Source organism: Rhagoletis zephyria, unplaced genomic scaffold, assembly GCF_001687245.7.
Source record: "Rhagoletis zephyria isolate East Lansing unplaced genomic scaffold, Rhagoletis_zephyria_1.1 Rzeph_scaffold_01673, whole genome shotgun sequence".
Taxonomy (NCBI): Eukaryota; Metazoa; Arthropoda; class Insecta; order Diptera; family Tephritidae; genus Rhagoletis; species Rhagoletis zephyria.
Window position 1 is genome coordinate 82,967 of NW_016158757.1, and position 26,859 is coordinate 109,825.

The window sequence follows — 26,859 nt, forward strand, 5'->3', positions numbered from 1 at the left end:
GATATAACAATAGCCAGCGGGGGTCTGATAAATTGCATTGGATGGCAACCAGTGCTCACGCTCACATCAGACCACCGGCCCATAGTAGTCGCGATTGACCAGCCGAGAGATTTTATAACATCCGAGAACCGTATTTTCATGTACACAAGGAAGGCAAACTGTGACGGTTTCACGGAATTCAAATCGCAAATTTAATGCTCTTCCACTACCATCATGCGCGCGCGTAACAGAGCGCAATATCCGCAGGATCATCAACGCAACAGCCGCTCGCTTCATACTAGCCGGCCGGATCGCCAAAATCCGCCCGGGCTTTCCAATTGAAGAGGCGGGACTCGCAGACGAGCGTAATAGAATCCGCCAGGCTAATCAAGGGGATCCCCGTATAAGAGATCTCAAGAGGGAAATTAGAAACCTGGTCAACGAATACAAGCGGAACACATGGAATGAGCATATAGAAACCTGCAATCTCACAAGCGGAGCCAGTAAACTGTGGTCCGCAGTCAAGTCTCTTTCCAATCCGACGAAGCGTAAGGACGATGTCGCTCTCACCTTCGGCACCACCACCACGTCGGATCCGCGGTCGTGCGCGCACTTCTTTAGACGACAATTCATTACACACCCATAGCGAGAAAAACCCGCCGCAGCGTGCTGCGTAAAGCACACAAACTCCGCACCCCAGACACACCACCGTGCTTTACCATCGAAGAGACGCAGGCAGCTGTCAACCACGCCAAGTCATCCAAGGCGTTAGGCCCAGACGGAATCTCCATGCAGATTCTGAAAAGGCTGGGACCTGCGGGAGTCGAGTACATGACCGCCGCTTTCAACTTGTCACTGTCCACCCTGATCATCCCCGAGATGTGGAAAATGAAAAGGATCATTCCCCTCTTTAAGCCAGGGAAGAAGGCGGACGCAGGAGACTCGTACAGACCCATCTCACTCCTATACCCAGTGGCAAAAACCGTGTAAGCCGAACACCAACGTGGATTTCGAAAAATGCACAGCACGACAACACCATTACCACACAGATTAGCGAGGGTCTGAAGCAACGTCGACCCTGTGATAGGACGGTCCTAGTCGCAGTGGACCTGTCCAAGTGCAAGCCGCGAAGAATTAAACATGTGGTCCCTCAAGGCGGCGTACTCTCCCCGACACTGTTTAATCTCTACATGACAAAACTCACTCCGCTGCCAGCAGGAGTAAACTTGGTAAGCTACGCTGATGACTGCACTATAATGGCAACTGGCCCAAAAATCCAGAGATTTTGCGATCAAATAACCGCCTATCTTACGGATCTTTCCGATCAAAATACTTTCTTACAATTGTTTATGCTTATCTTAGACTAAGGAATGTTAGCATTAGGATATACAGCTAGTATTAAGAAGTAGATGTAAGAAATTAAGGGTCAATAAATTTTGGCCGCTGTGGTGTAGTGGTAAGCAGTGCGCGCTTTCACTCATCAGCACCCGGGTTCAAGCCCTGGTCAAAGCAACATCGCAAAAAATATAGAAAAAGGGTTTTTCTTAACAGCGGTCGTCCCTCGGCAAGCAATGGCAAACCTCCGAGTGTATTTATGCCATGAAAAACAGCTTCTCATAAAAATACAACCGCCGTTCGGAGTCGGCGTTAAACTGTAGGTCCCCCCGTTTTGTGTGACAACATCAAGGCGCACACCACAAGTCGGTGGGGAAGCTCGGCCAAACACTAACATATGTGTAAGCGCCAATCTATTATTATTATTAAATTTTTAATTAAAATGGGAATGCTGACTAACCTTTTGATTTAGGAAAGCACATCACGGACTTTATAACAGGGCTGCCGATACTAGGGTGCGCCAGCAGCCACGGATGAGGGTGGGCCAGAACCAGGCCCCACAATACCAGCGGTGGTGCCTCATATTCGGCGATATTTTTGTTTTTTTGGTCATTGCTTTTCCTTATTGATTTTCGTAGTTGAGTTTTGTGTTCTTTTTCGGTCTATTTTAAATTTAAAATTTGAATTGTTGTGTGTGTTGGGATGTTTGACAAGGCATGACTTACCTCTGCTATGGCGCAGGGAACAGCGGTGAAGGCAAAACCCCAGCCCAGCTGACATGACTAGCCACAGTGAACCCCTTTTGTGTCATACCATGTGTACCATAACAATATTTGAATATATCTCCATCTCGCGACAAAATTATATGGTTACCCGGATTGGGCTATTTTTATTTTTTCAGATAAATTTTAATTTTTTTAATATAATTTAATGCGGATCAACTGCAGTTAATTCCCGAGATAATTCCGAATAAAGGTACGACCGCACTAGGCGACGCGACACGACACTACACAGCGCGGCAAAATATTCTTTGCATGGATTCTTATGGAGCATATACGCTGCAGCGGAGCTACGCGACGGGACGCGGCGCGGCAAAGTTGACCAACTAGGCAAAAATGTCGCGTCGCATGGTGCCGCATAGTGCGGTATACCCAGCGGAGCGACATAACATTTCGTACTATAATTTTAACTTAAAGAAATTGATTTCGAATTGTGCGTGAATATTCACATGCATTTCATTCAATAAGAAAATTGTATTTAAATAAAAATAGCATTTGAGGAGAATTCGTCAGGGAAAATAAAAATAAAAAGCACTAACATTACATCAGCGTCACTGGCATCCATCACGTTTGAAGGTTTTGACGCAAATAAATAAAACAAATTTGCAGCGAAGTGTCGCGACGCTGCAGTTTCAGTGCGATATACCAAAAAGTGTCGCGCCGTGTAGCGTAGTGCCGCTGCAGTGTCGCGTCGCTTAGTGCGGTCGTACGACCGTTGATTCGGAGGGTACGGTATAGTACGTTGCCGATCTATTTCGAGGTATTGCATCCAAAGGGGTGACCCGATCCAAAAGAACTTTCACACACTTGTAGCCAAGGGTCTACACATTATTTTAACACCCACTTTTGTAATTTGTGGTCACTAATTTATTTACAAATTGGGTTAGAAATATGCCTTTTTTGTAAAATTCGGAAATTAGCGTACGTTTATCACTCCTATTCTCCTTAAATCAGCCACTTCACCAATATATTTTTATATTCTCCTTCACTTTACACTTTACTCGATGTGTTATAACTTTCTTTATGACTTTAATATTAAACAATTAATCACAATTTATTAAATAAAAACACCTTCTAAATCATGCTATCATAAAATGAAAGGGCGGAGTTCAGCTCTCAAACTCCAAAATATGCAAAAGAATGAGAGACAAAAGAAAATAGGATATAACCCAGTAAGCATTAAAAATATACAAAGGTGTTCTCTGCAAAAGGTGTTCAGCTCCTTTTCTTCGCAAAACAAAAAAGGAGAATTCTACTGTCTGAGGGTTATAATCCCTAAGTGCTGCCGAAGGCCGCCTAAGCATAAAGGTGTTCAGCCCCCCTTCTTTCGCCTGATAACCACCTTGGGATAACTTTTATTTAAAAACCCCACACATTGCTAATTGGGTTATATTCCACTTCAAACTGCTCAATTTCCCTCGGTAAATGGTGTTTTTCACACATTTTCAAACGGTTTCCTAGGAGTCTGTGGGAGGCCCCGAAGGGGAGTGTGGCTTTTCGTAAAGTGGGGGATGTCCCCTTTCGCTGTCCGCCTCCTCCCCCCACCCCAAAAACGACCTGCAAATAACTAAACATTTCCCGATTCGGATCAACGCTGCCGTCTGTTTAAGCTTTAAGATAAAAAAAATTAGGGCATACATCAAGATAACCAACCGTTCAGCTATAGAGCCATACCTAAATAAGCGCGTCAAGCGTTGGGCCTGTCGGCCTCTCTTCTTCTAGCGCATATAAATTTAATGCGTCAGAGAGAGATAAAAATACAAGCGAAACGCTCAACGCGCTAATTTAGGTACGGCTCATAGAAATACTAAAAATGCAGATTGCTAGTACTTTTTACGCTGATTTTAACTATATAAATATTATTTGCCGCAATTAAAAAGTAAAGTAGATATAAAAGGTAAAACAAACAAATTTTGATATTTTAAAATATTAATATTTTCTAAATAAAATAAATCAAAATAAAGACAATTAATTTATCTTCAAGCTGATATATAAAACGTGTATGCTTTTTTATACATTTCTGCCAAAAATATTATAAAACAAAAAAATTTCATAATTTTTACATAAAATAACCTTTTTTTAGAAAAAGTCTATAATCAATACTAAAAACATTTATATTATTTAGAAAGTGCAAGTTTTTACCTTTAATTTTATATACATATTATATCATGATTTGCTTTTGAGCTTTCAGAATTCAGTGATAATAAAAAATATAAATGCATGTATGTGCAAATGCATATTGTAGTTAATTCAACGGGTTGGCTTTCCATTATGGCCGTTCGTTAAAGGGGCGGTGGCCGAAAGGTAAGTGGACGTGGCACCTCTAACCCACCTTTTTGGAGAGGGAATGAACCGCCATTGACAAAAATGCAACCCCCGACAACTTAGGTCCCCTATGGTTTCCTAGGAAAATGGCCAAAATTCACAATTTTCATTTACGGTTTTTTGCTTGAAAAATGTTAAATATTCATTTGCACAAGACATTTTTATATACAAGACATTTTTATAAAACACCTAGTAACCATAATAGACATCACTGCGGCGGTAGCCCCAGGTTTACCACACCGAAAAGGAATTTTAGTTACCTCATCCTTTCCCAAGGCTACATCACTGGGGCGGTAGCCCCTGTTGGTGCACACCAAAAGGAGAATTCTATTTGGTAAGGGTTATAATCCCTAAGTGCGGCCGAAGGCCGCCTACACAGAAAGGTGTTCAGCTCCGCTTTTTCGGCAATACAGAAAGGAGAATTCTACTTTGTAAGGGTTATGATCCCTAAGCGCGGCGAAGGCCGCCTACGCAGAAAGACGTTCTGGGCAAAAGAAACTATATCACCCACACTTGTAACTTGCTTGTAAATGCTTTTAATTTCTTTTATCACTGAATTCTTAAACCTCAAAAGTAGATCATAATAAAATATGTATACCGAATTAAAGGTAAGAACTTACACTTTCTAAATAATATATGTCTTTAGCATTGATTATGCACTTTTTTCTAAAAATAGTTATTTTATGAAAAACTAATAACATTTTATTTTTTTTTTTTTTATATTTTTGGCTTAAATAGATAAGCAAGCAAACACATTATATATATTAACTTAAAGATAGATTAATTGTCTTTATTTTGGTATTATTACTTTTTTAATCGCTTACGTAGTTTAGAAAATATTAATATTTTAAAATATCGCAAAAATTTTCTTTAACCTTTTATATCTTCTTTACTTTTTGATTGCGGCAAATAATAAGGGTATTCATCAAACCTTATAAATGCATTGTAAACCGTATAAACTTATAATTGTGTAAACCTTATAAATGAACTGTCAAAATTTGTATGGAAACTCGTTTACACATTTCTGATAAATTTATCCAGCGATTTCACTGAATAAACTTGATAAACTGAAGACAATGCAACTCTGTCGCAACTCTAGCTATGTTTTCTTAGGCAATAATCGGGATCCGCATACAAATTTTGCACGCAAATTCAACAACGATATGATCCTGATAGAGATCTGGTTCAATTATTATCCCGTCTGTTTGTTTTGTTTCACTGATAATTCGCAAAGTTTGGTAGCCGTGACAAATGAATTCATACACAAACAGACATTCTGCCATTGTTTCTTATAACTTGCTTCAAATAAATAGCCTTTATGTTATATGTACATTTATTTAAATAGATATCTCGTAAATATAATTTTTTCCAATTTAGTGAGGTAGTTTCTATAATTTCTTTATCCCCGTGCTAGTAGTATAAAGTTAGTGACACTGCGCTTTATAACCAAAGAAAACACGACTATTGTCGCATGTGTAAACGAAAAGAGAGTGTGGGTCGTTCATGTAACAGAGTGCATAAACTTATAAGATTATCTGCTTGATAAAGTTATCGGTTTAGATGAATACCACTAATATTTATATAGTTAAAATCAGCGTACAAAGCACTATCCGTCTGCATTTTTAGTTTTCCCATTGCTGAGCTGTTGGTTATCTTGATGTGTTCCCTGGCCTTATATTGGGATATCGATAATTTGAAAAATCGATAAGTATTTTACATTAATATTTCAATAAATCTTTGATACACGGGCAAACTAGCATACAGTATTTTAAACATGGGAGAAAGCGACGATAAACAAAATAATCCACATTTTCAGATAATTCGCGATCCGAACTTGGCAAAGAATCGAATTTTTGTGGGAAACCTGCCGACATGTACACGTGAAGAATTGGAAAGTATTTGTCATCCGTACGGAAAGGTGTTGGGATCTTTGGTTCAAAAAAATTTTGGCTTCGTTCAATTCGAGTCGGAAGAAGTGGCTAACAAAGTCGCATCATCACTATCCAGATCAATTTTCAAGGGAAATATAATAACTGTTAGAAACGCTGCGTCTAAGCATACTCCTAAGCGACAGGCTACTGATACTGCTGGAACTTCAAATATGAACGCTGGTCACTACAGTGGAGGAGATAATGTGACCGCTAATACCCCTTCAAACCTGAATCCAGATTACAATGATTGCGAAATTATTGTGATTGACCGACGCAATACGTAAGTAAATTTTTGATTTGAAGAAAATAAAATAAAAAAAATTTGATCTTGTATTAATTACAGGAAATATGCCGAGTACATTGAACAACGGCTTAAAGATATAAACTTAAGAGTGGACGTGTTGTTTCCAAATGAGGATGTGCCTCTCGGTAAAGTACTCATTAATATTTCCACTAGGGGGTGTTTATATGCCATATTGGTTACACCCCAACACGAAGAGCACAACAGCATAACAGTTAACATATTGTATGGCCAGCCTGCAGAGCACCGAAATATGCCGATGGAAGATGCAATACAGTTAATAGCAAAAGATTTTCGTCAAAAGATGGCTACTGATGCGTCCAAGAAAGCAGCATTTGTTCCAGCTTTAAATAAAGCTGTGCCTGTTGCGCCCATTGGTGTTCCATCGTTGAAAGATCGGCACCCTAATGCGATCCAAATACTAATTAATTTGCTTGCTGACAACATGCCACTTACAGTTCTTCAATATGATAAAATAATAAAATACCTTCAAGAGCGTCGTGACCTACAAGTAAAAATAGAGCTAGGGGATGCCGCTGATATAGCCACTAAAGTTCCCGATCCTGAAATCGAGTTACAGAAGAGGATCCTTGATATTATGAACAAACCGTCTGTGGCAGAAACGCATTACAAGCTATTGTACCCATCTTTGGAAGCCGTTAAATCAGACTACCGCGTAATGGAACTCCTAAAAGACGTTCGGGTTCAAAAAGCACTGGAATCTTTAATGGATTCTAATCTTGTCGGCACCGTAGAAAACTATATGAAGTTTTAGCTATAATCGTTTTATTAATATAACAGCTGCAAACTACGTAAATACATTTAAGTAATCTATATTTTATGGCCAAGATCGTTTTGCTTCATGCCCTTTATATTTGCCGCGATATTTTAAGCCCGTTACAAGGGTTGAATTTTTTGGGAATGCAGTTTGGCCATTGAACTTTACATCAGAGTCGGGATGAAAACGAACATATTCATGCTGTATGTGTAAATTCTCGGGAAGATCAGTTGCTTTAAGAGAATCATAGGGAACTGTAGTGTTTACAGGTGTGTTATAAAATTGGAGTACATCGCCTGAAAGAAACTTGTAACTATGTACTGACATCGGCAACTCATAAGCTTATCTCACCTATGCTTTGCAATTCGTGTATTCGAGAGTTTGGGACACAATATTGGAAGCTCTTAAAACAGGCATCCAAAAACGCATACTTTTCTTCCAAGTTTTCTAGTCTGTATTCATTCGCTGTAGATATTTTCAGGTTTGCACATATTTCACTTACTTTTTCAGCAACGTTGGTAACCGGTGTATACGGCTTATGCGATCTTAAAAATCTACAATCAATTGTTTAGCTTATTGAAGAAATATCGATTTCAAAAACATAGTTACCCTTTGGAAGCTAAAGACTTTCCCATATCAACCACATTGCGCTGTGCCTGCGGATACGACTTTCTTGAAGCAACATTGGCGTAAGTTTTGGCTCCCTGCCAATTTTAAAATTGCATAAATGTGAACATTTAATAGAGTTTAAAAATAAGCGTGTTCCTGGTACTTCAGGACTTGCGAGTTTTACAGGATTTTACACGAAATGCTGTTTTCGCCATTAATAAACCATATGTAATGTGTCGTAAGGGGATAGCTTCCTGTAAAATCATGAAGTACCTGAACCAGGCTTAATATTGTTATAGTATATTCTATCCAAGACTTACAGATTCCCTTAAAGTAAGCTGTAAACTTTTACGTAAACTCATTTTCGCACTTTTATTCTAATGTAAGGCATGCGCGAATCGATACGATATTCAATAGAGCTGGGGTATTATCGATAGTAATATCGATAGTATCCATAGTTGAAAACTGTCGCTGCTATCGATAGTTTTGAAAACTACCGATGTCGGTTTCAGCGAAACCTTTTTACATCTGTTAACATTACATTAATTTTTTATCCAAGAAAATTCACAGTACAGTAGGCAAAAAAAAAAAAATTGTTATTAGAATTTTAGCAAGTATAAGCTTACACTGAGTTATAGTAAAATTTAATAAGCTATAAAACAGCTTCCACAAAATTTTTATAGAAATTCGAATTAAGCTTGAAATTTTAATGATTTTCTAGTTTTTTATGTTTTGTACAACTTTTATAAAAAATTTGTAAACACTAAACAAATAATCACAACTGCTGAAAATGTTGTGGTGCTATTATTTTGACCAGTACTTTATTCGTTTTCTTAAAATATGGTAAAATGTTAATTTCCTTTGTCCGGATTTTGATATGCGATTTATTTTATTATTATAAGAAGTTTTTTTTTGATGCACCCAAATTTTAACAAATTTATATAATCTCTTTAATTTACAAAGTAATTTATAAAATTTTATTTTCAAGCAATTAAGCATTTTAATTCAATACCCCTCACGACGATAGTACTATCGCTACTATCGATGTTTTCAACTATCGTTTCGAAAACTATCGAGCGGCGGTACTATCGATAGTATCCCAACCCTAATATTCAAAACATCAATATCGCAGTAGAGAATTCGGAAACACATCGATTTTTTGCTTCGATGCATCGAAATTTTTCCACTCGATGTATAAAGCTTGGAACACATTGAAAACGACGGGCTACGGACCATGGCTATGAGCCAATTAGAACAGATCTGACCGTTTGAGAAACAGCCATTTGTAATAGCAATTGAGAAAAAAGTGTGTGACGTTCGTAATTTTTGAAGTTTGCTAGTTCTGTTTTGCTTCTTTCTTTATGTGCATTTTGTCGGTGGTTAAACACTACAAAAATAATAAATTGGTTAGCACAAACATGTGTTACAGAATTGCTTGCATATTTTTCTTCATGCTTCGTCTTCATATTCTTTAAAAATGACCGTTATATGGGCGGTAAGCGTGGTTATTGTCCGATTTTTCCAATTTTCAATACCATCTGTCCTACGCCAGAAAGAAGTGCACGCACCAAGTTTCGTTAAGATATCTGAATTTTCACTCAAGTTATCGTGTGCACAGACGGACAGACAGTCATCGCTTAATCGATTTCTCTTTTCATTCTGATCATTTATGTATACATTTGCCTATATCTATCTCGATTCGTTTTGCCTGTTACAAACAATCGTTATGTGAACAAAGTTATAATACCCTTGTGCACAAGTGCGCGCGGGTATAAAAAGGGTGGACTTCATGAGAGTGCACCCCGCTTTGAACCAAATGACTTTATGGGGGGTGTAGAGGGGGTCGTACACATCACAAAACTGAAAACCAGACGGCGAGTAAACTCATAGTTTACGAGTAACTTGTTAAAGTTGAAAATATCACCTAACAAAATGTACGTTAACAAAACAATTCAAACAAATGCAATGTGCAGAAAACACACATTTCAACTAAATTAAGCTCTTTGAACGTTTATCTATTTTATATTTTATTAATTTCATTATTTATCGATGAGGAACACGTTTATAAATAATTTGTTTATTTTCTATTAGACAACCGAAATAGTATGTATGGACAATGACCGAAACGAAGATGGCCGCATGTATGAGTAACGTGTTGCTAGAATACGTTTCGAAATGTGTTGCCAGATGTTCAAAGCTTAAGAATATTATAAAGGCGAATATAATAAGTGCTATTTTATTATGAGTTTAATAGCTATTATGAGTATTATGTGCGCAGATAATGTAATTTTTCATAATAATATTGATTGTATGATTTAAATATACATCATAATTATAAGATAGTCACTTTTATTGTTGGGAAGTTCTGCTCAAAAATACTTCTACTTCAGAAAGAGGACTCTACTTTGTGAAGGTTTACGGCTTGTTTTGGCCTATTAAAGGGCCATCGCTAATGCACGCTTAAGGCGATCAAGACAGTGACTTTCTTCTTTAAGCTGAATTGTTAAAAAAAAAAAAATTAAATAAAAATAAAACTAAAACAAAAACTAATTATTAAATTAATATGCCTTGCGTTTGTGGTCAAAGAGCCGAAAGAAGTGCTAAAGCAAAAGTGCAATGTGCCAAGTGCAATGACTTTTTTCATTTGGGATGTGTTGTTGTCCCGTCAGCCGATGTGGAGTTCCTACTTAGCTCGGTAAATCATTATTTTTCCTCCACCTGCCAGTGTAGATGAGAATGTTATATTAACAAACGATACTCACTCGTATACGACACCTTGCTTAATTCGGATCTTTGGCCAGCCGGAAGTAAAAGTTCGTCCTTTCAAGTTTTTTCAACAGCCGGTGAATGTGGAAGGAGGTACTTAAGTCCTATGCAGAAAGCAGTATTGCAGAATCGGCGAAAAACGTCTAAAAATATATTACCAAAATGTTTCTGGCCTTTGTACAAAATGTTCGGTGGTGCGCATGTTAACCACTCACTTAGATTATGATATTTATGTTTTAGTCGAATCATGGCTGAATGACAACTTTTTTGACAGTGAGGTATTCGATCCAAATATATTCGAAATTTTTCGTAAAGACCGAGACTCTGCTAAAACGGGATGTTCTAGAGGTGGTGGTGTGCTTATAGGTGTTCAACGCGGGCTTAGAGCGTCGTTGGTAACGCTCGCTAATACTGACTCTAATCTTGATCAGCTTTGTGTGTGTGTGCATGGCTCCTCTGTACTTCTATACATTTGTGCCTCATACGTTCCGCCAAACAGCCCTGATAGTCTTTACTTCGCACATACTGGTAATATTGTCTCGCTGGTCTTGGACACAATTGGAGATAACCATAATTACGTTTGTGGCGATCTTATCTTATGTCGTCTAAATTGGTCCTCAAAGCCTGATTCAGTTGACTTAAAGCCATCAAATGTGAACTCTTCAGCTGAGATCCTCGTCATTGATAGTTTGCTTAGTATAGGCTTACTTCAAATCAATAGTGTTTTTAATAAACTTAATAGGCTCTTGGATTTAGTGTTTATTACTACCAATGTAAACTTCACTGTATCGGAATCTATTGATCCAATCTCTCCAGCAGTAATACATCACGTCCCTCTCAACCTTGAGTTGGAATTCTAAAAATTTGCTACTCTACCAGATGATCTAAGAGCGAAGTTCAATTATAAAGCCTGTGATTTTTCTTCTTTAAACAATGATTTATTATACATAGATTGGACTGATATTTTCCGTGACAGTGATGTGGCTTCCTGTTTTCCAATATACATATTAATATACTTTATGTGGATAAATTTTGAGAAAAATCATTTAATAGAAAAAAATATATATTAGAAAAAAAAACATTTTTTACCAAAGAAGGGGGCTGAACACCCTTTGCAGAGAACACCTTTCTGCGTAGGCGGCCTTCGGCCGCACTTAGGGGTTATAACCTTCAGGCAGTAGAATTTTCCTTTCTGTGTTGCTAAAGAAGGGGGGCTGAACACCTTTTGCAGAGAACACCTTTATGCGTAGGCGGCCTTCGGCCGCACTTAAGGATTATAACCCTCAGGTAGTAGAATTCTCTTTTCTGTGTTGCCATCGAAAAGGGGCCGAACACCTTTTGTATAGAACACCTTTCTGCCTAGGCGGCCTTCGGCCGCACTTAGGAAATATAACCCTCACTACGTAGAACCAGGGTTCGTATTTGCACACACATGCTCTGCTCACACACACGCCAGAAACACATTCAACTTGTACTCACTGCTCATACACATGTGTGTGCATAAGTGGAAAACAAATCCTGCTCACAGAAAAGTGTGTGCTGTTTGTTATTAAGCACATGCACATGTGTGTGAGCCGATTTTTGTACAAANGATAGAAATCGAAGTGTATAAGTTTCTCTACGCAAAGCACACACATGTGCGTGTGCTTTATATTAATAAAAATAAAGTACACACATGTGCCCGTGCTTTTTACCAAACAGCACACACATGTGATGTGAGCAAGTTTTTAATTTTTTATATGCACAGCTCACGTGTGTGAGCGTAAAATGTTAGGATGTGCTGCGCATGTGTGTGCAAATACGAACCCTGCGTAGAACTCTTCTTTCTGTGTTGCCGGAAAAGAGGGGAATGTGACCCCAATTCCCCTACTATTTATTTAAAGCTGAGCAAAAGAACCTTGTCGTATTTTCCTTTTAATCGTATTTTATTTTGCTGTTACTGACCACCCTTGGATTTTTTAGATGTGGCAACACAGTTTTGCCGTCATTTGCAAATATCTGAATGTACTCTCATAATAATTAAACAACAATCAAATTTTGATAAAAAAAGGTGTAATATACTGAAAGTATTTATTTGTTTGAACGTGCACACTCTAACTGCACATATATTGAGTGTAAATAACGTGTAAATTTAGTAGAAAGTGCATTATATATTGTAAAATAGTGCCATACAAGTTGGTTAAAATTACAAACTTTAATAACAAATTCCTTAAAAACTATTAGGTTGCGCGCTTTGAAACTTCATACAAGGAACTATCAGACCCCACTCTACCTCCCATAATTTCCTTAATGCTGTGTTCGGGGGTTACCAATCTAAAGCCCACCCAAAATGAGGAGAGAAAGGCGGATCACGCCAACTTTTTCGTTTTGTTCTAGCTTAACGGGCCATATTCTGCACTTATGCCAAAAGTTATAACCGTAACGGTCCCTGATAATTACCAAATATTCATTTGAAATTTGCCATTAATAATAATAATAGATTGGCGCTTACACATATGTTAGTGTTTGGCCGAGCTTCTCCTCCGATTTGAGGCGTGCGCCTTGATGTTGTCACACAAAGCGGCCATTACTGGCTTGAAAATAATCAAGACAGTGCACTGTCTTCATGTCAATCATGATTGAGACAATTGAAGTATGCATGGATTGGTGAAAAAGAGTGGATGTATTGCTATTGTCATGCCAGAATTGTCCGGTGTAAACCCTGAGTAAATTGATTTATCGTGTCGATAGTTTTTAGAACACCATATTCCAGTCAATGTACCAACTGTCATCTCTATATCCAACACTGTTGAACTTGACAGCCACAAAAAGGCCGATGCGATAGCTTTACAAATTCCAATGTGAAGAAAACAAGTTTTAAATGGTCTCAATACAATATTGTGTTGATTAATAAGTTGCATATAAAATACATCAGTGAAAACAGTTTGTGCTAGTTGACGGATATAATGAAAATTATTTTCTAACGGAATAGTTTTTCTACTAGAGGATTTTGAGAGAAAGAGAAATGCGTGTGGTGAAAACAAACTCAGACGGTATTTGAAGTGTGAATGTTAAAAAGAGTACAATAACTAGTATATTAGCTAAAGTGAGAGAAAATCAATTATTTGTGTGATGTGTCGCTCTGCTTCCAGCACCGCCAGAGTTGTATTTACAGTGTACCATAGGACAAATAGCAATACCCTTAATGAGTTACTACATAAATAAATCTTGTATTAGTTGTCTATTTAAGTATGTATGTACATAGAAATTTCGAGCTACGTTCATTTTAGATGAAGCCTTGTTATAAAAAATTAATATATGCCATAGATAAGTATACATATACAAGATTGCACCAGCCTGGCGTCGATGACGTTTCTGAAAAAGTAAAAGCCTAATTGGAGGTTGAAATAAAATGCCAGAAGAGCCAATTTTCTTAATATAAAATTTTTGGCATAAGTGCAGAATACGGCCCGTTAAGCTAGAACAAAACGAAAAAGAGGGCGTGATCCGCCTTTTATTCCTCATTTTAATGGTATACAATTCTTTTGGTGCAAACTTATATTTTCCGGGCTATGGAGGGGCGAAGAGGAAAATTTCGAAAATTTAAAATCACTGTTTCGAAAAGTTTCCGACTGAATTAAAAAAAATTTGTATCGTTAGAAAGGTAAACAAAATCCCTTTTTTCTAATATACACATTTGTATAATTTATGTGCATAAATTTTAAGAAAACTCATTTAAAAGAAAAATATTATATTTTTCTAGGAAAACAGTTTTACTAAAAATTATGTTTTAATAATAATACACCAATCTATAATAGGTAAATAGAGCATAAAAATACCTTTCATTTAACATATAACCTTAAATAGAAATTTAAATACCGTGAGTTTTTTTTTTTTAAGGGTTTAAGTTACTTAAGTAAGAAAGTAAGAATTCTTAGCACTTCTTAGGAAACGTGAGTAATTTTGTTTTACTGGTGATCACGAAGGGAGAAATGACCATACTGATGCTTATAGTAGCTACACACGACGAGCATATCCGCGCACATGTGCACCAACATGCTGGCTGTCGTTTGCTACAAACGGCGAGCGGCTCATAAGTGATTTTGTACCTACTCAAATCGTAAACATGGAAAGGAAAGACGCGGATGATGCAATTGAAATACTTATGACTTAGGGTTTTTTATGTATGTGTTACTTAAATTTATTTATACTTTACTTATATGTATGTACATACATATACATATAGTAATTTAGCCTCATTTATCAAAAATTCAATTAACGCACATGGCTTGGATGCATTTATCCGCGATGTGCACACTGCAAGCATCAACACAAAGGCTGCGTTTCTTTATTCATTCCGGATAATCCCATTTCACAGCCAGAACAAACAGAATGCGATTGAAATATACGTTAACATATCACCAGGAACGTTCTAAAGAATAAGTAAACAAAAAAGTTTATTCCAAACGTTCAGAATGAATAAAGAAATGCATCCAAAATGAGGTTGTTGTTTTTGTTTCCAATGCGATGCTCGCAAACCACGCTACAAACGACGAGCATGCTCGCTGAAAATAATTTTTTTTTGATTTTTGGCGAGCATGCTCGCAAACCGCCCTACAAACGACGAGCATGTGCGCGGATATGCTCGTCGTGTGTAGCTACTGTTATGATCGTGAGCGGGACGACTGCGACAGAAAGAAGTTCTGCGCAAAAATACTTCCGCCGTTTTCTTTGGTAATATAGAAAGGAGAATTCTACTGGCTGAGGGTTATAATCCCTAAGTGCGGCCGAAGGCCGCCTACGCAGAACGGTGTTCTCTGCAAAAGGTGTTCAGCTCCCCCCTTTGGCAACACAGAAAGGAGAATTCTACTGCTGATTTCCTTTCCAACGAAAAAAATTTTTTTAAATTCGGTCAGGAATTTTTTGAAATATAGCCATTTAAATTTTCGAAAATTCTCCCTTCACCCCTCCATATCACCCAAAATATAAGTTTGCACAAAAAAATTTTTATACCAGTAAAATCAGGCAGAAAGGGCTTACCTCGCCCACTTTTTTGTTTTGTTCTACCTTAACGGGCCGTATTCTGCACTTGTTCCAAATTTTTCGATAGAAAATTTGATTCATGTACTAAGAACATGTGCCGTGTACTGTTTGCATATTTGTACAACGATTTTGGGTTACTGTGCCTAAACGCGTAATTTGAATCAAAAAACTTTGACACACACTTGTAGACACCAGTTCAAACTTTATTATAATAATTAAAGGGTTGGGTTCCGAAAAGTATCTGTTTGTTAGGGGCTGGTACAAAAAAATTAAGGGGGCGTGAAACCGCCCACCTTTACAGCTTGAAGGAGCAAAGACCAAGGAATTCAGTGGTATGCTTTTCTTTTTCCTCGGACTACCGGGCTCGTCAGGTGAGCCTCTTAAAAATGGGAAAAATTCGTTGGTTTGGGTAAACTTTCCAATACGGTCGTTCATTACAGGGGCGGTGGGCGAAGGGGTTGTGGACATGGCTCGGGTCGAGCGCCCCCAACTATTTCGGACTATTCCGTCCAAAGGGGTGGCCCGATCCTAAAACAATTCCACACACTTGTAGTCAAGGGTCTACACATTATTTTAACACCCACTTTTGTAATTTTTGGTCACTCATTTATTTACAAATTGGGGTTGAAATATGCCCTTTTTTATAAAATTCGGAAATTAGCATACATTTATCACTCCGATTCTCCTTAAAGCAGCCACTTACCAATATATTTTTGTATTCCTCTTCACTTTATACCTTACTCGATTAGTTATAACTTTATTTACGTCTTTAATATTAACCAATTAATCACAATTCATAAAAAAATACCTTTGAAATCACGCGTCTGACTTTGGTTGCATATGCAATGGAGTTCAGCTGTCAAACTCCAAAATATGCAAAAGAGAGCGTGTGTGAATCGGTAACAAAGTTTGCTGCGAGTAAATTTTTGACAAGTATGAGGTGAATAAAAGGTTTTCTCTGCAAAAGGTGTTCAGCTCCTTTTCTTCGCAAAACAGAAAGAGAATTCTACTTTGTGAGGGGTATAATCCCCAAGTGCGGCCGAAGGCCGCCTACGCAGAAAGGAATTCTACGCAAAAATACATTTGTTAAAAAGAACATTTTGTTTTTATAAAAAACCCCTCCGTCCCCACCCAAAAACGATGGGTCAGCTACTAAACATTTCCCCGTGGCACCTCCAACACTCCGCCATTGACAAAAATGTCGCCCCGACCACCTCGGCCCCGTATGGTTCCCTAGGACCCCCTTAGAAAAATGGCCAAAAATCACAATTTTCATTTGCGTTATTTCGCTTGAAAAATGTTAAATATTCATTTGTACAAGACATTTTTATATACAAGACATTTTTATAAACTCCCAGTAACCATAATAGACATCACTGGGCGGCATAAAGTGTCGTCCATGGGACTTTTCATAAAGCGTCGTCCATCCTATTTCGTTTAAGGTTGGTTTGGGGGNGGGGGGGGGGGGGGGCACGTCCCTTTCCCCTCCGCCCCAAAATCGTTGCACAAAAGAAACATTTCCCCATGTGCCAATTGCTAGAAAAGGGTAATTCTCTTGGCGGAGTGGGGCAGCGCCTGCAATCAGTGCAGAGTCATTAGGAGCACTCCACAAGGTGGTGTTACTGTCTTCGACCTTCTAGAGAAACTGGAAAAAGCGGGCTGACCGGTGATCGCCTATGTAGATGATGTGGGACTTTTGGTTAAGGGACGATTCCTAGACACCCTTTTTGATCTGGCTCAAGGTTACCTGAATCACGGCGGCTGTCGTGGAAGCATTGAGGAAAGGTTAAGAAAGGTGTCGGTTGCCTTGTACCGCCGTAGGGGAGTTATCGGTAAAAGCTGAGGTCTCTCGCCCAAATTAATTCATTAGCTCTAGGAAACCAGATTTAAGCCTATATTGTTTCAAGGAGCCCTTGTCTGGTAACTCACTAGAAAAGGCTTCACCTGTAAAATAGGATTTAGCGGAGCATTAGGAACCACACATACACTGGCGCCTGCGGATATTGCAGACAGAATTGTCGTAGTACGAACTGCTATTGGGCTAAGGAAAACCGGGTCCTGTTGTGACGTAAAAAAGGAAAAGAAGACGTTTATCTGCTGCTGTAAATTTTTTATAGGTCACTTTAAAACACGTTACCTCTCATGGGCTAGTGATGGGGGTTATGACAGGCAATTATGCGATTGCTATTCATGCGGTGAGACTAGGAATTTCAACTGATCCTTTTTTATCAGCTGTCAAGAGGAAGATGAAGTGGAATCATCTCCACACTTTCTTTTATATTGTCCAACCTTCGCGAGGCGAAGATGGAAGCATTTTGGCTCACATTTCTGAACAAACACTGAGCTCTCAGGGATCGAAATTTGCTGCATTCGAAATCTCGTAATCGGCTCGCGGCGTTAACTTAACATAACCTGTTCTTTGTGCTATGAAATGCTTGGTCACATTAATTATAACCCTTACTACGTAGAACTCTCCTTTCTGTGTTGCCAGAAATGAGGGGCAGGCACATCTTCTGTTGTCAAAGGTATAAAAAATGTCTTGTGCAAATGAATAATCAACCTTTTTCAAGCGGAAAGACGCAAATAAAATTTGTGATTTTGGGCAATTTTTCTAAGGGCTCCCTAGGGTACTATGGGGGGCCTAGGTGGTCGGGGATGATATTTTTGTCAATGGCGGTTCATAAACCGTGTTCGCACGGATTCGTAAAGGTGTTCTCAAAATTACTGAATATATTTTAACTACGGCCCAATATAAATTTTTCTTTCTTTCCGGGCTCTTTGAAAAATGGAAAATTATGTTTTAAATCAATATTAAGGTTTTTCGCGACAAATATCCAATTTTCTTCAAAATACGCTGCTTTGTATTGCTGTCAAGAAAAAATATGAAATAATGTGAAAAGTTTTAAATTGAAAATTTATATGTTTCATACATAAATGGAAAATTCCCACATGTTGCCGATTTGCAAAAATCGTACTAAAAAATACATCACTACGATTTAGCAGTAATTAGCTTTTCTCTTATAATCGCCATTTTCGATGCCTCAGTCGCAAATGTCAAGTCGTCGTTACCGTCAGCATTTCGAATTGATTTTGGTTAATAGTACTCGGTATTCGTGTATTTCTTGGAAATTAAGTAAAAAAACACAGAATATTAATCATCTCGTCGAAGGCTAAATGCGAAAAAAATATTAAAAACATAATTACTATTTTTAGTAATTTGATAAATTAAACGGATAAATGGTCGAAAACTTGAAAATATTGATTGGTATTAAAAAAAGAAAGAGTGCGAATGGAAAGTGGAGCAAAAGTGTACCATATGCATGTGTGTGCACACTTCTCATACATATGTATGCGAAGAGATTGTGTGTATGGATAAGTAGATGCGTGAAGTGTGGATTACTCTTTATGTGTGTCGGAAGCAAAGTATTAAAAAAGGAGGCATGAAGAAAACGGAAGAAATACCTAAGTGAATTGTGCGAAAGTGTATACAACTAGATACCGAGCTAATCTGCATGAAAATGGCTATAAGTTCTCTATTAACATTTTTGTACGATAGTATTCACATAGTATGTTAAGTTAAATAGCACTTTGGATGATTCAATATGCTTTGCTTTGCATTAATACTAGCCATCCTGGAATAATAAGAGAAATTTTTAGCGTGTTTAAGTATACATATGTATGTATGTAGGTAGGTACAGGTGAGAGCACTGATCCGAGGGTAAAATAAATCTAGAAAACATACACTGGGCGAAGTAAAACATACAATATAAAAGCAGTCTTCAGATAAAAGAGAAGAAAGTGTCGAAGTAGTAGGAGCGACAGTAAACCTTGAGAGAAGCTTGACAAAAGGAGAATAAATTCTTGCCATTTTAGTGCTGGTAGTTGTCTTCTATTGCACTAGTTGCTGCAACTGCTACCGCTGCTGTAGCTGTCTCTGTCGTCAATTTAATTTTGGCTCAGTCAATACTGCTATCTAGGCCACCCCCGCGAAAGACGCTTCAACTACGTTCACGCCTTTACATACGCCAACGTTTCGGCTAGACCCGTCTTGTTGCTAATTTGCGTCTATACCATACATACATACCAGATACGAACTAATGTAATAAAAAACCCTATTATGGTTATGCATATTCAAGATTAAAACGTACCTAATAATTGCATGTAAGAGAGGAAAAGGACATACACACATTTTAAAATGCCTTAAATATGTCTATTTCAGTAGTGACATCTCGCTAATTGACTGCGTTTCCTTAATCTGTTGAAAGACATTAGGGGTCTTCATCAAAAGTAATAGATTCTTGATAAACTTGATTAAGTGATAAATTTATCATTTTGATAAATGAACTGTCAAACTTGTATGGTAATCCATTTAACCAAAGTTTATCACTTTATCAAACGATTTTGGCGGATAAACCCATTAATTTCAGCAAAATTCCATAGCCACATTCTCTAATCTTCAAGCGTTAGAGAACGAATCGAAAAACTATCGAGAATCATAGCGATCTCAACAAAAATGGGACATAGTTCTCGACTCGAGAAAATGTTAACTCTCTGATCGAATTGTATTGTTGATCTCTTAAGGCTGGTTTTCACTATGTCAAATTCAGTGGCCCTTGTCTTCAAATAAGTGAAAACACGTTGTCAAATTGGATTAAAAAGCGGTTTATCGATTAATTTTGATCCGGATAGTTCTTTAGTCGTGTTATTGCGCTGCTAAATCGGCTATCTGTCAGTTTTTGTCCCATAATATCATCGGTAAAGGTATAGATAAAGGAGATAAAGCTGTGTCAAAATATGTCGCCACATTTTGGCGTCAAAATATGACATAGTGAAAACCAGTCTTAATGGGATTTCAATGTGAATTTCAAACTGCTGTTTTACTTTAGTAAATAAAACGTTTTGTTTGTATTAAATGTATTCGCAATATATTCACGTAAAGTGCAATTTTACCTTACAAAGAAGCTAGAAAATGCTTGGTTTTTTTTTTTAAGGAATTGACACATTACTTATCTATCTATGGTAAAAAATATCTATCACTCTTGTATAAGTTCCGAGGACATAGTTATAAATCACGATTGTTCCTATTATGGAGTAAAATGTCCTACCAGTCACAATGGAATAGCAAGACGGTCCCGGATCAAGTGTTTGAAATATTTATTTAATTACAAAAATGTAATGAAATTTCTAAAAACGCTGACGTCGGGTAGGTACAAAATTTTTTGGGAGATGTAAAAAGCGCGTAAAACGGGGCAACTCTGTAATGCGATACGACAGAAAAATGCGATGCGATAGGCAATCACCCATGTATATTACTTACGATGTGTTTGCGCGAATGCGAATCATTTGTTTTCGCATCCCATTACAGAGTAGCCCCCCAGGTTCTGGTGTAAATTTAAAATTGAGTACTCACATTGGTGCACGCAAAATGAAGTTGACATCGTATGGTTATATATTTATTTTTAAAAATGTCTATTCAAAATAGTTTGATCTATAAGAGAAATAACATAAATAAAATTTTCAAGGCTTGCCCAAGGTAAAAAAAAACTAAATTATTATTAATTTTTCAAAAATTTTATTCAGGATTTGTATAAGGTTTTCGTATGCAATATAATAAAGTGCAAGGGTGGGGGTTAGTAGCGCTCCCAACTATTTCGGGCTATTCCGTCCAAAGCGGTGGCCGATCCATAAATATTCCACACACTTGTAGTCAAGGGTCTACACATTATTTTAACACCCACTTTTGTAATTTTTGGTCACTAATTTATTTACAAGTTACGCTGTGCAAGTTGTAAATTCTGAACAAAGATTTTGAAAGTTGAACTCAATTGGGACGTTCTAAATTCAATGGCATCCCCCGGATCCGGTTTTCGAGATACTGGTACCTGATAATTTGATTAAACTGTAACTATTTTATAAATAATTCCCCAGTTTTGAAGTTATTTTACTAAAATTTTGCGCATAACGGTTGCCTTAATTATTCCTTAAAATTATCGAAATAGGTTAACTTTAACATACAATGGCGGCAGAAATATATGACTCGTCGTACTTTTAGGAATTTTGGCTATATTTTTCAGTTTATTTTAAGTCGTAATATTCTTGTTGTAAGTTATTATACAATAATATGAATAAATCCTCTTTTTAAACTTTGAACAAAAATTATAAAAATTCTAAAAATTTTCACCAAATTTTCAAACTTTTTATTCAGAATTTTTCGAAAAATTTTTGGTATGCAGTTTTGTAGCCCATTTAAAGAGTTACACACTTTTCGTTACTTGCCATTTCGTTGTTTTTAAAAGCACACTTTAGTTACCAACTTCATATCGTCGTATAAAGTACAAAACCGCGTATCAACAAAATGCAAAACCGCGTATGTGAGGTTGTATAAATTATTTTCTAGAGTGTAAAAACACTCATATTTCAAAATGGTTCTATTTTTTATGAAGCAATCACATATCTGGCCAGTATATTTCAGGACGAATGGATAAGGGATGAGCCAAGAGCTTGTGTGTGCAAATCCAATTTTTGGTAGAAAATGTCAGTTACGCGGTTTTGCAAAATGACGATACACAGTTTTTTAGTTTAAACGATGATATGAAGTGTACACGTAAGTAACTAATTGCACATAAAATTTCAAACCAGTATATGGTGCGCTTCAAAAGTTATGACATAATTAATTTACCACCTCTTAAAAATTACATAAAAAATTCACTTGTTTTTAATGTTTTTTTGAATTAAAACATCTTTAACCCAAAAGTTGTGCAACAAATTAATTAAATATTTTTTTGAGGCTTCAAGTGTACGTATATGAATTATATCCAAAAGCAACCAGCTTGATATTGTTTACAACAATGAAAATAAAGCTAAATAACCCAAAGGTTACCTGTTTTTTAGATTTGCCCACATACATATCGATGGCTGAGTGGAAGATCGACTTATCTCGGCAGCCAGTTCGAAAATGCCCTATCTCAGAAAACTTTTCAACAACGCCCTATTTCAGAATTTGGTTGAAGAACGCCCCATCTTAAAAATATATTATAGCTACATATAAGAGCCCAGCTGTGCATACTTGCGCTGATATACCATTTTTACGTAAAAATCAAAACCCAACAGAACTTTACATGTTAAGTGCTATGCGTTGGGTAATAGATTCTTATGTGACAACTCTCATGCAAAGTTAAGTATGCATAACTCGGCTATTAGACTTCATTTACGTGTTCTTATTGAGGCTATTCTTCTGTCAAATAATCTCTACTACCGTTCGATGGGATACTAGAATGTAGGCTCCCAGTCGGCTCTCAAAATTAGTGGAGGTCGGCCGCTGTATGGCGTTTTTTTGTATTACTTGCGCATAAAAGAGACAACAGTCATAGCAGAGTCAACTTCTCTCCATCGTTGCTTCGTACAGACAATTGCAATTTTTCATTTTTTTCTTACGAATGCACCTATACATATTTCAAAGAATCCAATATTCTTCGATAAGTATCAGGTACGACAGACAACTATGTATTTTTCGAGGCAACATAAAAAAATTAGTCGGTTTTAGCTAATTCAGTACTGTTGTAGGTGGAATATCATAAAAAATAACCAAAATTGATATTTAGTTTAATGAGAAAAATTGCAACCCTGTAATTTTTGTTGTTGTCTCTCTCATCTTCGATTCGGTTCATTTCCATTCCGATGTAGAAATAGAAGCAAAAGCAAAAAATGCAAAATTTCCATTGTGTGTAGACGACGGCTTTGCCGCACTTGTATGTCGTTCATTCGTTGGTTAACATTTTTTCTGGTTCGTTGTCGCAGTGGTCTATAATCATTTTAGTGAGAAAGAAATTTCGGTTAAATAATTTCTGTGAGCTAGTGAAAATTTTTTGAAATATGTATATAATAATACACACATATATGTACATCTATCATATAATTTTAGTGCGTGCGCTAACAGATTTTTAAAATATTGGTAAAAAAATAGTTACATTATTTACATATGTACATATTTCAAATTATAATAACATTATTTTGATTTTTCGTTTGCTAAATATCAGTTTAGGTACTTCCGTATTATAGTATACGATTTCGTTATACGAAAAAGTTTCAAGTCTTCAGCAACTCTGGAGAAATATGTATGTTTGTGTGTACATATGTATAGATTCCACGTTCCTATTCACAAGCCTTGTATGTATGAACATGTGTATACGCACTTATTCATTACTACAAAAGGGGGGAAACAAAAGTGCACATCTGTTCATTAGATGCATTAACAATATAAAGAATTGCAAATATTTTTGTAATTTAGTGAAAGTATTATGTGAATGAAGAGTGTCATGAAAATATGTATTTTAATCAATGCTGTTTATTTACTAGGTCTTATTAGAGGAAATATATCAAAAAATTCAAAAAGAAAAATTTAAATTTAAATAAAATTCATCGAATTGAGTGCAATGTAATTGATGAAAAACGTATACGTAAAAAATATGAGCAAGCAGTGGAAAATTTAGTAAACCACATACAACCCGTGGTACATACCAACCTACCTATGTATTATTTTATACTTTGTCTATATCAATACCAACGATTAACGAAAAGCCAGCAGAAAACGGTGAACCACAAGCAAAGCAACCAGTCATTCAGCCATCGACCATCGACTTTCATCGCGATTCGCTCTCCTCTCAATATGTTGCGACGCAACAAAGCAACACAAATCTGAGGGGTATCGGTATTAGCAGTGACTGCCGTGTCGAAAGCAGTGGTGTTAGTGCTACCCTTCACCAGCAGCGAAAAGGAAAACAGAAACAATTATATACTTATAAAATTGTGTTCATACTAGTGCTCGCCGCTGTTCTTTCTATCTATCGCAACGCCAGCGGTACTCGCACCGTTCGGTCTTCTCGCTTGCGGGCTGTTAGCTCGTTCGCACGCGTGCAGTCAGTATTCCGCTCCGTAGTGGTGTTTATCGGTGTCGGTGGTGTTGCTGCATGAGTCGTCTTCGGCAGTGGCAAAACTCGTGCAAAAACTGCGAAGAGCAAAAATTTCATTGTCGGTGTTTGCCGTATGTATGTACATATGTATGTGTTGGTGAGAAATCGTAGCCGCAGTAGTCGATCGCAGTCAGAATTGTTAGTGCTGTCAATGCACTAAATGCACTGGTGTTGGTTAAACTGAGGTTGGTAGGTAATTTCGAAATTGATTTACTTGAATTCGAATGTTAATTCGAATCGGAATGCTACTCAGTATAATGCAATTGTGAATAAAGATGAATGAGCAGAAGTGAAATAAATGAATAAAAAACCAAAGATGTTTAACGAAAAACAGATAATAATGGGAAACAATGAGTAAATAACCACCTATTTTTATATAGGAACATATGTATGTATGCACATAATTTGGCTAGTGAAAATACATACGTATAAGCGTAAAGAGAAAAGGCTGTAGTGATAAAAACATAATCGGCAGTATCAGGGGATTTCCTCAGTTTTACTTGTGCGTCAGCTATGTGTATATTGTTTTTTGAACCTTCGCTTTTCATGCCATTCACGGCAACAGATTAAAGCAAAACCGAAAGGTATATATGTATGTACGACATAATATCGCGTTATATTTAACAATAACAGAAGCGGTCAATGACGTAGCCGCAGAAAAAAACAATTAAAAAATAAAATCGCGAAGCTTAGCCTTCCTCGTCGTGACTGGTGCGTTGTAGTGACCAATTGCAAAATATTGCTTGAGACGCAACTTGTTTATTTAAAATCGTTATTGTGAAAATGAGGAGCTGTTGTGCAAAAAAAATATATGAACTATGACGCATCAAAATCATCAGACTAACGGCGCTAGTTTGGAGGATTGCCACACAAATTTCTTTGCCCTGGTAAGTAGTACTTTGTGTTTGACTATAGATTAAATTAATAGGTCCACTGAACATATCGATCTGTTACTAAAAAGCGAAATACCACACAAGCGGCTTGCCAAACATATGTACTGCAAACCTGCTTTTCCCATATCGCCATACACTACACAAGCATCATGAACGAACTAACAAGATCACGCAATCGGAAAAGAATGAAAAAAGTAAATTTCTGAGCGTTTTTGACGTGTGCCTAAGAATGAAAACAAGCAAAGAAAACGAAAAAGGCGCGGTGATTGAGTGCGATTAAATTGGTATTTATTGTAAAATATACGAAGTGAAACTTGATGACAATTAGCAAAAAAAGTTCTTAAAATATGGTTTTCATGATGGATTTTACAAACGCAACTCATCATTACCACGGGTCGATTTTTCAATGCCAACGTTCTGGCCACAAACGTGCACCCACTTTTCACGAAAATTTGGGCCTTTTGCCAGACCAAACAAACGCACAAACTTGTTCCAATCACAAAGCACTTCATTTCATATCATAAATTTATAATAAATCAAAATTAAAATGAAAATTGCTGATATTGCATTCCGAAGCCATAGAAGACGATGTAAACAAAAGGGAAAAACAAAAAACGCTACGAAAACTTTTTTATGAAATTCGATTACAAATACAACGATGGCGGATTGCGTGATCTGTAATCGTTTTGATTTGATTTTCTTCCATTTTTTTTCATACGGCCTCACTCGTTAAATTTCCGTTGCGAATAAGGCGATATCCAACCGAAAGTATCGATATAGTACTCATTTGAAATATCGCCGTACAAGTATCGGGTACCCATTAATATCGCGATAGAAAGGCTCGATATTCCAAATATCGATGCCAAATTCAAGAAATTAACAGCCTTATACCATTTTCCCACGACATCCAGAATTACTTTGTTCGCTCCCCCAATTACGATCGCGAATTACCCCATTCCCACGGGCGCATTCTTAATTTGATTGGGAAAATTTTAGTAGACGGACGGCAATTTCTAGAAAAAGGGGGGGATGAGGGGGGTAGAATAGGACCCCCTGATTTCAAAAATACCCCCCTTTTTTTCTAGAAACCCTATGGTTCTTATATAATTTGTTGTTAAAGTTTTGGTATAAACGATGAATAAGTTAGCAAAATAACATTNATGAAAACAAGC

At 37.0% G+C, this 26,859-nt stretch overlaps 2 protein-coding genes and 1 long non-coding RNA gene across 4 annotated transcripts; 2 read left to right on the top strand and 1 right to left on the bottom strand.

The window, feature by feature from the left end:
- Positions 1-6,135: 6,135 nt before the first annotated feature.
- Positions 6,136-7,491, top strand: Neos (nuclear receptor coactivator protein neosin). Its single transcript, XM_017618643.1, has 2 exons — positions 6,136-6,629; positions 6,693-7,491. The coding sequence occupies exons 1-2, from the start codon at positions 6,193-6,195 to the stop codon at positions 7,423-7,425; spliced, it is 1,170 nt and encodes a 389-aa protein (XP_017474132.1). The 5' UTR covers positions 6,136-6,192; the 3' UTR covers positions 7,426-7,491.
- Positions 7,420-8,486, bottom strand: mRpL50 (mitochondrial ribosomal protein L50). The gene is made up of 4 exons (XM_017618644.1): positions 8,358-8,486; positions 8,038-8,132; positions 7,780-7,982; positions 7,420-7,724 (listed from the first exon to the last, which is right to left on the bottom strand). The coding sequence occupies exons 1-4, from the start codon at positions 8,397-8,399 to the stop codon at positions 7,489-7,491; spliced, it is 576 nt and encodes a 191-aa protein (XP_017474133.1). The 5' UTR covers positions 8,400-8,486; the 3' UTR covers positions 7,420-7,488.
- A 14,835-nt stretch (positions 8,487-23,321) lies between these two features.
- LOC108364799 (uncharacterized) lies at positions 23,322-25,142 on the top strand. Of its 2 annotated transcripts, none has more exons than XR_001847821.1 (2): positions 23,322-23,776; positions 23,862-25,142. It is a non-coding gene; the product is annotated as an uncharacterized LOC108364799 (long non-coding RNA). The 2 variants fall into 2 exon arrangements; XR_001847822.1 differs by having other exon boundaries at positions 24,181-25,142.
- The last annotated feature ends 1,717 nt before the right edge of the window (positions 25,143-26,859 follow it).